Source organism: Lepidochelys kempii, chromosome 2 (genome assembly GCF_965140265.1).
Source record: "Lepidochelys kempii isolate rLepKem1 chromosome 2, rLepKem1.hap2, whole genome shotgun sequence".
Lineage (NCBI taxonomy): Eukaryota > Metazoa > Chordata > Testudines > Cheloniidae > Lepidochelys > Lepidochelys kempii.
Genome location: NC_133257.1, coordinates 104,262,335 through 104,275,764, shown reverse-complemented (window position 1 = coordinate 104,275,764; position 13,430 = coordinate 104,262,335). Strand labels below are relative to the sequence as shown.

Below are 13,430 nucleotides of genomic sequence, written 5' to 3'. Positions count from 1 at the left end.
TTTTGCTAATAATTTGTTGATTAATTCAAATTGTTTATATGCACCCAATGGTCCAAAATAATCTGATGCTTTATTGGAGGAAAGGTGAAATTAAAGCAAATCAGCAACAAATAAGGCCATATTTAACTAACTTAAATATGACCATTTAAACTAAACTAACAGAATAGTTTGGCAATCTCAGCATAAAACGAGAAAAGTTTCTGCTAGTACAAAAACAGTGACATCTTGTGGAGATATACAGAAATGATTTTTCATAAGGGCACAGCAAACTATTTTGATGACTCTAATGCTTATGCACTTAAAAGAAACACTAGTACAAAGTTTAATACATATATCAATAATATTTGGTAGAAATTAGGCTTTATTGCTTTTATAATGAAGAATGCAAATTTTAAAAAATAAAAAGCAAATAGCTGTTATGAAAAAAAAAACCCCACCACCCTCAAAAAATAAACCGCACAGAGTGAAGTGCAGTCCAAATAGCTCTGCAACAGTCTCATTTTCTGAAAATGGTTGGGTTATTCATCATCTCAAAAGTTTCACTCATACAATATAATAATTATGACTTAAGGGGCATATTGTCAGACACTAAAGGATTTATGTTGGAAAGACACATAGTCAAACATAAAACATCTGTGATAAAATGAGATCAATATAAGGTATTTTAAAAATGTACAAATAAATCTCATTAACAGAGAAGCATGGATTGGCCATGATTTTTCCTTCAGTGGATGAAAGACTATGCCAAATAATGTGTTACACATATTTCTTGAAAAGGCAAACTTATGCACAACGGGAAATAAAAATAACATATGCAGTATCCCAATACAGTACATAAAATGTAGACCCCTCAGATTGTATCGTCTTAGAGAATATCACTTTCTGGGGCAGACCCTCAGCTGATGTAAAGTGCCACAGTTCTGCTGAAGTGGATGGGACTATTTTAATTTACCGCAACTGAGGATCTGCGCCTCTGTTTTTTTTACAAGTTTTGTATCCAACAATCTGGTTCATAAAAAACATAAAAGATGCCTGCTGGAAGATGATGGATTTTCCTACTGTAACATTAAATTGTTAGTCTTCTTTCTTTTTACCTGAGTAACTTACGTAAACAGATTACAAGGCAATTTAAACATATTAGCTAATACAATGTTTACTGGACTTTTGATATATAGAAATGTACCTTGACACAATGTATTTGGAATTTTATATATACAAACTGGATAGGAACTTTTAAAACATATTTACTGAACAACAATGTCTGATGTTCTGTACAAATCAGTAGGTGCAATGGAATTATGTACAGAAATTTTTTTTTACAGATTTTGTGCAACTTAGCCTCCATGTGCATTTAAAGAATAGCTGTCAATGTAACAGAATTCACATATCTGTTAATATTTACTGATGCTAGGAATGGAGAATACAGAAAAGAGGACAACAGCTCCTAAAGTAATACTGTGCTATGCAGACATCTGTACATCATTCAAATAGTGCATATTATCAATGTTTGAGGATGAGTAATATATAGCAGCAAATACGGACAATGGCATTTACATTATCTAGGTTTTTTTATATTGTATGTAAGTGGGAATGAATATTCCTATAGAGGAGCAACAAGGAAATAATTTGAATCTTTTAGGAAATTATTTACTATTAAATAAGCTTTCAGTTCAACTTGCAGGACAACAGTGCAGTTGGAAAAAAATCCTTTACAGTAGCGATCAAATCATTCAGAAGCATTGTAAATTCAAAGGTAAATTCAGTTTATTTTCTACTTGTAGCAATTGAAAAAAAGTAAAAAAAATCAACATGAAGAAAATGAAGTTTATTGATAATATCATCAAAAGTAAAATAAAGTGTAGTTGTCTCTGTTGCCTCTCAGATGTTCCCTGTTCCTTTTTGTGCTCTTACTCCATTTTTTTTTTTTAGTTTTTCTTTCTTTAGCCCAACCCAAATATATTGTCATTTGAAGCACAGTTTGTGACCTTAAATAAATTCTCAGAGTGGCATGGGTGAAAAAACTGTAGGAATACAGTCACTTTTACGAGGTAAGCTTGGAGTAACTCGGAGGAGAAAATTTACGCTTCAAGTACTTGAGAATGTAAAGTGGAAGACAGCTTACAACAGTGATAGCTGACACTTTCCACAGGAAGGTCAAAGTCATGATAAAGGCAACATCTGCAAAAATACAAAAGAGAAAATAAGTTATAAGAGGTGGTAGTATAGATTCTTGGACTTCCATAGTGAAAACACATTAAATAGTTATAAATTGTTTTCATATGCTATTATCCAAGACTGTGCTATAATTAACACTGACTAAATCAGGAATACAATTGTAAGTTCTAAGTGTTCCCCTTTATCATTATTATTTGTTAATGCTATCTAATCAATTTGGGCCATATGGGGTTTTAGAGCCTCTTTATGCCTCTCCAGTCCTTTTACTCAGAATAAAGTGGCTGGAGTGAGGGTGAGGCTCTCAACTAAGAATCAGAATATCTGCAATGTACAAAGTGGTAGACTCTTGCATGTCCTGCTTCTCTGGTACAGAAAAGTTTTGCTATTGATCCCTACTTTACAAATTCTCATTAGGAAAAAAATCGAACTCACTAATCCATTTAAGGGTTAGGATAATTTTTTCATGTTCGTGTGGTTTCTCTTCTTCTTACAATGTCTTCCCCAAGATATAATCCAAATTCACACTCAGAAATTTTAATATTAAAACATATTTTGAACCCCCCCTCCATTTTTTCGATTCATGTTCTATGAACTAGACAGTTAGACCCAACATTCCTTATACTATAGACGTGAAAATCAGCCAAAAACCAGAAAATATTCACAGGAGAAAACACAGTATTTAATGACATCACCATTTGTATAAATAGCAGCCAGCTGAGGCATATTTTCTGTGGGTCGTCAACAGAGATAATGGTTGTAGAAATGAAGATCAAGTCAGGAGAATAAAATTACTTTGGTCCCCTACCCTTTTGCCTCAATTATTAGAAGAGATAGGGTTTACATTAATCATATTCATTCAGCAATGCTAGACATCTCACTTCTAGTCTTCTGGGACATTTTGAAACTGCTAGAGAAATCCTAGTCAGATTTGTAAAATTCAGATTATATTCCAATCACATGCAAAGGCCACAAAGCCAGGTATCTTGGAAAACACATAGTTAACTTACATATAATTTATAATGGGCTTATAAAAGAAGTCATAGTTTATTTACTCATGAACACTAGAAACAGCAATGTCTTTTTAAAGTGAGTTTGGCTTTGTTTCTCTATTGTATTTTTTATCTTTGAGGAAATTGTAACTCTACCTACCTAAGAAAGCTCCAAAAGACACTCTGCCTATACCTGTTACATAGAAGGGAAATAAGAAAGGGACAGATTTATAGAAAAACAAGGAAATTAGAAAAGATTAGCTATACAAAATGAAATAGGTAAGAGAAATTGGGAAGATATAAGTGGTGTTAATCAGAATAATATCACACTATGTGATACAGTTGAAACAATATGGCATTTTGAAAAGTTTAGTATATTTTAAAACTATTTAAAAACACAAGTAGCCAGACAGTTCCCTCCAAGTTATATCACTTGAAGAGACTCAAAAGTGTAAGTTATTATATCAACAGTCAAATGAAGCTTACAAGTTTAAAACTGAGTTCAAATTCACTTCAGAAAGATGCAGCATAAGAAATGTTAATGCTCTAGTAAGTCTAAATTATTATTAGTCAAACTATGCCTCTCGCAAAATATACAGGATTTAGTGTCAAGTCTGCCTAAATGTCCTATAAGTCTGTATACTGTATGTTGCAGAGATGTGCATAATAAGCCCAATTCTACACTCATCAGCAATGAGTAACTTGCCTAAGTTAGAACAGCAGGATAGAGTCAAATATTTTTAGCTTTTATCTTTCCAATGTTCATATGTCATCAAATGTGTGATTTTTATTACTTTCAGGAGTTAAACATGCTCATTCAAAAGAAATATATTAAAAAACCCTTTATTAATTTAGTTAAAAGTTCTTATTCATATAAAAATAGAGTGGGACGTGGCTTATCTGAATATGTTATCCAAAAACTTCATTTTCTGACTGACTACAGGCAGGGAATTGTGTAGTCTGGAAAAATCCTGGTCAGGAGAGAAAGACACATGGGTCTCTAGCTAAGAGAGGTGATGGCTGAAGAGACAGGAGGCTAGAGTGGGTGCCCTCAAGGGATCATAGAAGGGGAATACAGGTGCAGTTTCCCTGAACTGTGACAGAAATAAATGCTTTCTTGGTGTTGAATAAAGTTGTTAGGATATAGATATTCAGGCCTGTCTGTAAAGGCCTATACTCTAAGAATTTAGGTGTATTCTTATCACTTGGCTAGTGATAGAGGTATAAAAGAAAGAATCAAAACCACTGTCTGCCAGTGTAAGGGCCTTCTCTTATTGTGACAGTTTGTGGCCCTGTGCTTAGGCTCAGGCCTTAGGCTAAGCAGCAGAGGCAGCCATAAGCTGGGAAGCGAACGGTCACATCCTCACATTCCAAACTAGTCACATTGAAATAAGGTGCTATTGGGCTGTTAGGCACTATCAGGACAGGATTGTATTCCTATCACCTCCAGAGAAAGGGAAGTGCCTAGAAAATGTAAAAGGAAACTTAGTTTGATAGCATCCTGTCTGGCAAGAACTCACTTATCAATAGCTGGGATGTGAAATCCTCACTTCTGTATTGTTTTGTCATTATAGTTCCCACTTTGCTGTTGTTTGTCTGTATAATCTCTGTCTGGTTCTGTGATTGTTCCTGTCTGCTGTATAATTAATTTTGCTGGGTGTAAACTAATTGAGGTGGTGGGATATAATTGGTTACATAATCATGTTACAATATGTTAGGATTGGTTAGTTAAATTTCAGGAAAATGATTGGTTAAGGTATAGCTAAGCAGAACTCAAGTTTTACTATATAATCTGTAGTCAATGAGGAAGTGACTGGGTGGGGGTGGGCATGTGGGTGTGTGAGATGGGAACAGGGAATGGGGGTAAGAAAATTGGAATCATGTTTTGCTAAAGGGGGAGATGGGAACAGGGAATGGGGGTAAGAAAATTGGAATCATGTTTTGCTAAAGGGGGAAATGGGAACAGGGAATGGGAGTAAGGAAGTTGGAATCATGTTTGGCTAAGGGCAGGAATGGGAACAGGGACACAGGTGTAAGGCTTTGTGGTGTCAGAGCTGGGAAGGAGGATACTAAAGAAGGAAACTGGAATCATGCTTGCTGGAAGTTCACCCCAATAAACATCGAATTGTTTGCACCTTTGGACTTCGGGTATTGTTGCTCTCTGTTCATGCGAGAAGGACCAGGGAAGTAAGTGGGTGAAGGAATAAGCCCCCTAACAAAAGTTATGGCCATTTGACCAAAAGTTCCAAATGTGTGTCTATTCTCACGGGCCTTTTGCCATGTGCAATCCTTCTGTGGATCTTCAGTTGCCAACCCACCTACTCCCATTTAAAGCCTCTGTCCACAAAGCGAAAGCCCAGCAAGATCCAGAAGGATGCATAGTAGACACATCAAACTCAATAGGTTCATGGTGGCATAATTAAAATGCACCTCTCCTGACATCTAGGAAGTAACAGGAGTACCCAAAGCAGGAGGTGGAGCTTTTTCAAAGGATATTGGTAGAAAGTATCACTGCTACAATATTTGCACAATATCTAGAGGATAATGTGTGGGGATTTGAAAGAACATAGTTTTATAAGACCCAGAATCAACTAGTTAATATTTAAAGTAAGATTTTACTTTGAAAAGTGAAAGTGTAAAAAATGGCAGTTTCTTACTAAATAGATCTGTTTCCTATGAGTATTCACTTTTAGCTACAGAAAACCTTAGGATAGAGAGATATCAACCGACTTGTATGAGGAAGGAAGCTTTTAGTGATATTTACTCCTGTTAGCACTTCAGAGCCAATGTAGTTAAGAGAGAAGGAGTTGTATTCTATGCAAAATTCCTGTCGATTACACCTGTGAAATCACACTGAAGGCTAACCGAATTATACAGGTGTCACCGAGGGAATAATTTGACCTGCAAAATCTTTTTTGTTTTAAATCACAGTAAGAAGGAAAAGACTGACTCTCAGATCCTAGGTGAGGTCTGCAGGATTTGCAATTCAATTTTTTCCACCCTCTAGCCCCCTTTGTGCTGTAAATTGAGCACACACGACACACAGTTGTATTTTAGAAAACGGTACTTCAAAAATGAGTGTGCATTTTCACATCAAAGTATGCCTTATATAGCAGGAGGATTCTACTGGGCATTTTCCTAGATTACTCCTTGAATTCCTGTCCCCTGCAGATTTCTTTGTTGCCCCGCAGAAAAATGACTTTCTGACAAGAAACAAAAGAGAAGCTGCTAGAATAGTCACGCGTCCCTTCCCAGCAGTGCAGGCATGTCATTTTGGGTGCCTGGAGTAGCTGGGGGAGAGGTAAATACTGGAGAGAGGAAGTGGCAGGGGCTGGGGATGCCACAGCTTCTGGCTCCTACCCTGCACTAGGCTCACCTGCTAGTTCCGGCTGGGCAGGGCAGGAAGGGACTTGCTCTTCCCCTGCAAGGAGTGGCTGGGTCTGGGGAAGATACACCCTCAGAAACCTTCTCTGGGTGCAGGAAGCTCTGCATCCCCCATGCTTCCAACTCCCATCACTCCTCAGCCATGGAGGATGGGGCACTGTACAGGGAGCTGCTCCTCATCTGCCAAACCCCCGTGCATCTGGACTGGCCCATATGCAGAATTTTAAAATATTGTGCGCAAATTTTTTTTTGGCACAAAATTCCCTGAGGAGTACTAGATGGACAAAGGACCATGAGACAAGGTATGGCATATTGTAATTTAATTTAAGAAAAATAAATCTTAGCGCGAGTTTCCTCTGAAAATGGCAATTAAGGATTTTCCTACAAAGTCTCCTGTTTCACACTAATGCCTTCTAATCTAGTGATATACAAACCCTTTTATGCTCTTGGATTGGATCTAATGAGACTCATTTGGACTGGCTTCTTCCAGGAACCAACAGAATAAACCTTCAGCTCTAGGCAAAGTCCTAGAACCTGATAACCTGCCACACACATGGACAAAATGCCTCCTTATTATACTAGTCTGACCTTCATATCTGGTTTAGGTCTCAAATGATATAATTTATATTGTTTTAGTCATTAGTGGGTATTTGATTACAAAGGCTTTAGGGGAGGGACTCTCAGGTTTGGAAAGTGCCTAGCATATTAGGTGTTGCTGTAATCTAGGCAACAGCAATGCCCATTACAACAGACTGAAATTAAGGGAAGTCCATTGTAGGTCGTATCTAAATTGCACAGGGAGAAGATGCACGGAGAACACTGAATACTGCAGGCCTTCACTGTACCCAGGTTTGGCCAGTAGTAATATTTTTCTGGACATTTCCCTAGTCCCTCGTTGAATATTTTTATTCGTTATATGAAAAATGATGATTTAAACTGGGAACGTCTTTTTGGACTGTTTTTGCCACCTTATCAAATAGACTTGAATATTATTGACATAATATTAAAATACATTTTATTTACTATCTAGAGACTTGAAATCAACAAATTAATAACAATTTATTTATATTTCTGGAAATCTTTTTATATTATGGGAGTAAAACATTCATACGTCATCAGGGTTTCTCTCACTAAAACACTTCCCTGCCCTGCAGAGGCCTGAGCCATTGATGCACCTCGGTCCCTCCTGTCGTCTGCCTGTGGCACTTAACAGCTTTCTGAAAACTGTATGACTTTGGCCTAATTCTGGTGCTTGGGGTGGGGGTAGCTGGGTGGTGTGGGGGCCTGGGACATACATTAGGTCAGACTAGATGATCTGGTGGTGTCTTCTGGCTTTAAACTCTATGACTCCGAGACTTGGTCTACACTACAGAGTTAGGTGAAAGCAAGGCAACTTACGTCAACCTAACTATAAGCGTCTACACTAAAATTTTGCTCCTGCTGATGTAACTTGCCTGCTACACCAACTTAATAACTCCACCTCCACCAAAGGCGTAGAGTCAATGTTGATGTAGTTAGGTTGACACAGTGTCCGTGTAGACATTGCATTGCTTACATTGCTGTTGTAAGCTTTCAGACTGTTGCTGGCTTTCAGAAGCCATCCCACAATGCCCCACACTGACAGTTCAATCACTGCAGGTGAGGACGTGCGCTGCCAACTCAAGGAGCAAAGTGTAGACATACACAAGCGATGCAATTACTGTAGCGGCTATATGCTGACATGGTTCAGTAGACTTAATTTTGTAGTGTAGATGTGCTGTGAGGCCAGGTCTACACTACAAACGTACATCGGTACACCTATGTTGCTCTGGGGAGTGAAAAATCCACCTACCCCTGAGCGATGTAGTTATACTGACCTCACCCCCGGTATAAACAGCACTATGTCAATGGGAGGGCTTCTCCCCTCGACACAGCAACCACCGATTAACTACGCCAATGGGAGAAGCTCTCCCGTCAGCGTTGTAGCATCTTCACTAAAGTGCTACAGTGGTGCAGCTGTGCTGCCGCAGCCTTTTAAGTGTAGACCTGCATTTAGGGTATATCCAAACAGCAATAAAAACCCCATGGGATCAAGCCTTAGCGCTCAGATCAGCTGGCTCAGGCTGTGGGGCTATAAAATTGCTGTGTAGACATTTGGGTCTGGGCTCTAGTCCCAACCCAAACCTCTACTCTGTAATTTTATAGCCCTGCAGCCTAAGCCCCATGAGTCCGAGTCAGCTGACTTAAGCAAGCTAGGGGTCTTTTGTTGCAGTGTAGATCTACCCTGAACGTTTTGAAAACTGGTTCTTTAGAATGTTTTTTCATTAAATTACACCCAATTTCAGTACTGTACGTCTAATAACTACTCAAAGCTGATTCAAGATGAAAAGCAGTTTGAATGTCACTGAAACGAAGCACAGTGAAAAAAGCTTATGCGTCTTGAATAAAAATTTTTCACATAAACTATATAAAAATCTGTTACAAATCCTACAGAGAAACAAATGATAAAGCATTTTAGAGTTCATCATGAAAAATGTCTTTACATACAAGTTAAAGTCATATTCTACTGCCTGAAGCTGTTTCACAAAGTATAATATTACTCATATTTACATGAGTAACATGCAGCTAAAAAGAGAAAAAGATTACAAAGAACTGTATGTTAGAAAGTATACTTTTGCAGGCAAAGATTTTCTACTGCTACTCACCAAAATATTCATTGAGAAATGCAAGAGAGGCCACATAGCAGCCAAGACTGAAGAATTCAGCCACCACCATTAACCAGTGCCACGTTCGTATGGTCAGTGCAACCATCAAGAGTTCAGTCAAGATTAGGGCAGTAAAAGAAATTGCAACAACATGTACAAACTCAGATTCAAAAAGGAGAAGGGCTCCATACATCAGAATGCCACCTAGAAAAGGAACACAACATGTTACACAGTCAATCTGTAACTATATTTTGGGTCATTCATCTTTACAAATGCATGTTGAAAATGTATCAGTTATCGTGAAAACTTTCTCTGTTAATTTCTTATATAAGAACAGCACTAACTTTTATTTTACATTCTGTGTGTAAAATAAAAGAATAAAAATAAGATGGTTAAAAATTAAAATATGACTATTAGAACATTAAATACATTTCAGTGTAATGCATCTGATCAACCATTAATTACATTTTCAACAATCTCTCATTTATTTGTAGCAGTAGACAAATGAGGTTAATTACTCTTAATTGATTACATAATTCAGATTTCTTAAACAGTACTTCTGTCATTCAATGAAAGAAAACTACTGTGGAGTGTATGCAATATGATAAGCACTTGTTACAATTTTTTTGGATTAGCATTTAAGTAAAAACAGGTCAGTTTTTAGGCAACATACATCAATAAAAATACCAATCCACACTGCTAGAATATCGATTTACGAGATAAACAGAAAGCAATATATATAACAGTGGATGAAATTTTAAGCTTTGAGAATTTAACCTGGAGCTGAAAAAACATTGTTAATAGTAGACAAAAAAATCTTTAGTCTAGTAAAATTAGGGATCTCTCCTACCTTGGTAAATACTGATTAAAACCCAGATGAGGAAGGTTTTAAACGACAAAGATCTTCCCTAGAGGAAACAAGTAAGACAGGTTAGTTAAGTACAGTAGAAAAATCTACTTGATTTGTAGATTTTCAGAGTAGCTAGATGTTCATCAGAGTTACTCTTTCAAAGGCAAATGTTAATTTTACAACTACGCAGAGAAAATTTTACATGTGACATTGGCCGCAAAGTTTTTGTTGTATATGAATTTCCAGGATTAGTTTCAAATTTGTGTGGAAAACTCATAATTTTGGCCAAAACTGGGGAAACTATTGTATAATATAAATAGCAAACCTGCATTTTACATTTAACTGTTATTGGTTCTTTTAGAAAGGCTATAGTTATACTAAAATTGTTACTTGGTTTGCTTTTAAACTTTTTGGGGAGGATTTATATCTGTCAATTCTGACGTATACATGGGACAACTGCAATCGTAAGTCTCAGAGACACCAAACAAGACCATAGTTAATCTAATCTAGTATACGCTAACCATCCCTTTAAATAGACAACATGGGTGAGGTAATATCTTTTATTGGACCAACTTCTGTTGGTGGGAGCGACAAGCTTTCCAGCAACATAGACTTCTCTTCTTCAGGTCTGAGAACCTTTCCCAGTCCTGAAGAAGAGCTCTGTGCTGCTCGAGAGCTTGTCTCTCCCACCAATAGGAGTTGGTCCAATCAATTAAAGATATTACCTCACAATATAATGTTGTCTCTAACATTCTGGCGCTGACAGGGCTACAACATTGTATATTACTTTAAATGTCAGGTAGCCATTTGCTAAGATACAGTGCCCATTTTTACTCATTAAAACTCTGAGAGCTTACTACTTTAAAAGTTTCTGTAGATTATTTCCTTACCCAATAATTTTTGTCTTCCTGTGGCAGTAAACAAATCATGGTCCCAATCAAAATTCATTGGCTTACACATGTATAAATCAAAGAACACATAATTTTGTTTGCATGTGTATATGCATATGTTTCATACATCCTATGAATGGATTTATGAAACTCGTTAGGGCTTAGAAGAAAGTGCAAGCAATGAAAATATAAGCAGGCATAAGAAAACATCTGTTTCTGCCCATGAAAGAGCTGATCACACCAGCACAGATGTGAATCTGCACTCAGCAAAGAAATGGATTTCAAAATAGCCTGGCCACAGACAGTGATGGATTAACCCATTCTGTTGATCTAGACCAGGGGTCAGCAACCTTTGAGAAGTGGCATGCCAAGTCTTCACTAATTTATGGTTTTGTGTGCCAGTAATAAATTTTACAATTACAGGGGCCCCTCAATGGAACCCCAGACTGGCAGCGAGCTGAGCAGGACCAGTGGCCAGGACCCCGGCTGGCAGGGGGCCGGGCGGCTGGAACCCCAGACCAGCAGCAAGGTGAGCGGGGCCAGCGGCTGGTATCCCAGGCAGCAGGCTGAGCGGGGCTGGCAGCCGGAACCCCGGCTGGCAAGGGGCTGGCGGCCGGAACCCCAGACCAGCAGCGGGCTGAGCGGTTCAGCCTGCAGCCGGTCTGGGGTTCCGGCCGCCGGCCCCACTCAGCCTGCTGCTAGCCTGGGGTTCCGTTCACCCAGGCAGGTAGTGGGCTGAGTGGGGCCAGCGGCCGGGACCCCGGCCGGCAGCAGTGTGTAAGTAAAAATTGGCTCGTGTGCCACACGTTGCTGACCCCTGATCTAGACTGAGACTAAAAACATTACTCTTGCTTGATACAGCTTAGGACAGATAGTAAAAAGTGTACTCCTTATCCTGGTAAATTGCCTAGAATACGGGTACCAAATGAGGTAAACAGACAAAACAGTCAGAGTATGTGCAAGAATGCACTGAACACTATTATCCAAATGATTTCATAGCCAACACAAAATACACATCCAAGTGTTTGTGCCAATGAATGCCACTAGGTGGCCAGCCATCACATGGTTGCCAAAAGCTTTGGAGGCACAGTAAGATTGCCAGTGATGGACAAACTGACTATCCAGTCACAACATCTTAAGGACCTAGCTAGAGATTGATCTGGGTTGTGTTTAATCTGCAAGGAGATTATGATCCTTTGGGAGTTGCCATGATGATCTCCTTTGGCCTAAGGAATAGAAGTCCTGAAACTATTATTAAACATGGACGGCCTGACAACAGCTCAAAGAGCAAGCGTAGCAGGATCTTATTTCAACAACCAGGTTTACCCTTTTTAAATATTATGCTAAAGTTTTGTGTAACAAAGCAGTAAGGCTTCTCACCAGATGAAACCACTGAGAGTATAGCTAGTTCAGTACATTTGATAAGTGTTTTTAAAAATCTTTTGGTTTTAAGAGCCCGAGATATTTGGAATGGGTCTTGTTTACCAGAACAATTGAGAATAATTATGATGCACAACTGCATATTAAATAAAGCAGGGTATGAAAACTATACACAAACAGAAGTTGGGTTATGAATGGAGATAATACTGAAAGAACAGACCACCACAGATCTTTAAAAATACCTGGCTGTCATACTGTTTGCTGTACCAAAAGAGATTATCCAGTTCTACCTAAAATTATCAAAAAAAGCCTAACTTCTCCTTAAAATTGTATTTCTAAAATTAAAACAATTTTAAACTTAGAAAACCACCTATAAATTATATTGTATTATGTTATTTCAACTAATGAATAACAACAACAAAAAATAACACCTGGAAATCATATGGCCTAGTTATGAGTTTGTCTTACCTGGAACATCTCCACAGGGTGAGTATAATAACCTGAAATTATTTTTGGGCATACTAGAGTCAAAATGAATATAATGTATATCTGAACACTTTGTATATTCATACCTTGGTGAGGTCCTTATAAAGTTCTGGATATAGCAATGCCATTTCTGGCTTCACATCCTGATCCAACACTAAAGAGAAGACTGGAAACATAGTGTATATGGTTGCATACCTTAGAAAAAGCATATAAATAGTCTGTATGTAAAAATCATTAAGTAGTACTCTTTATAAGCAATCTATTAACATCAAATAATCCTTTTACTGTGATTTTTCAAGTTTGAGTAAATCTGGCTGAGTGAATATTGTAGTGGTCAGCTCTGGGCAACTTACCCACGTAAGTTTAACAATATTAAATTACATGGTCCTGGGCTTCTTCTGAGAGCTGCCAATTGTGCAAAATTGTAGAACATGGCTACATTAACAAAGTTTAGATAAACCAACCACCTAACTTATTTCCAGTCACCAAAGTCAATAATCCACTTCTGTAACCAGGTCTTTAAAAGGAGAAAGACAAGACAACAAATCCACTGTTGCATCTATTATTCTTAGCATCTTTGTAATGTAAATGC

At 37.9% G+C, this 13,430-nt stretch overlaps 1 protein-coding gene across 8 annotated transcripts in view; it reads right to left on the bottom strand.

The window, feature by feature from the left end:
* Positions 1 to 321: 321 nt before the first annotated feature.
* The window catches only part of ATP9B (ATPase phospholipid transporting 9B (putative)), a 296,321-nt gene continuing 283,212 nt past the window's right edge, over positions 322 to 13,430 (bottom strand). For 7 of the 8 annotated variants that reach the window (XM_073331800.1, XM_073331797.1, XM_073331803.1 and 4 more), the window contains 5 exons: positions 12,925 to 13,033; positions 10,083 to 10,140; positions 9,233 to 9,436; positions 3,325 to 3,357; positions 322 to 2,178 (listed from right to left, as the gene is read on the bottom strand). In XM_073331800.1, coding sequence (XP_073187901.1) covers positions 2,042 to 2,178; positions 3,325 to 3,357; positions 9,233 to 9,436; positions 10,083 to 10,140; positions 12,925 to 13,033 — 541 coding nt within the window. In that variant the 3' untranslated portion in view covers positions 322 to 2,041. The remainder of the gene's footprint in view (positions 2,179 to 3,324; positions 3,358 to 9,232; positions 9,437 to 10,082; positions 10,141 to 12,924; positions 13,034 to 13,430) is intronic. The other variant, XM_073331799.1, reaches the window with a different exon arrangement.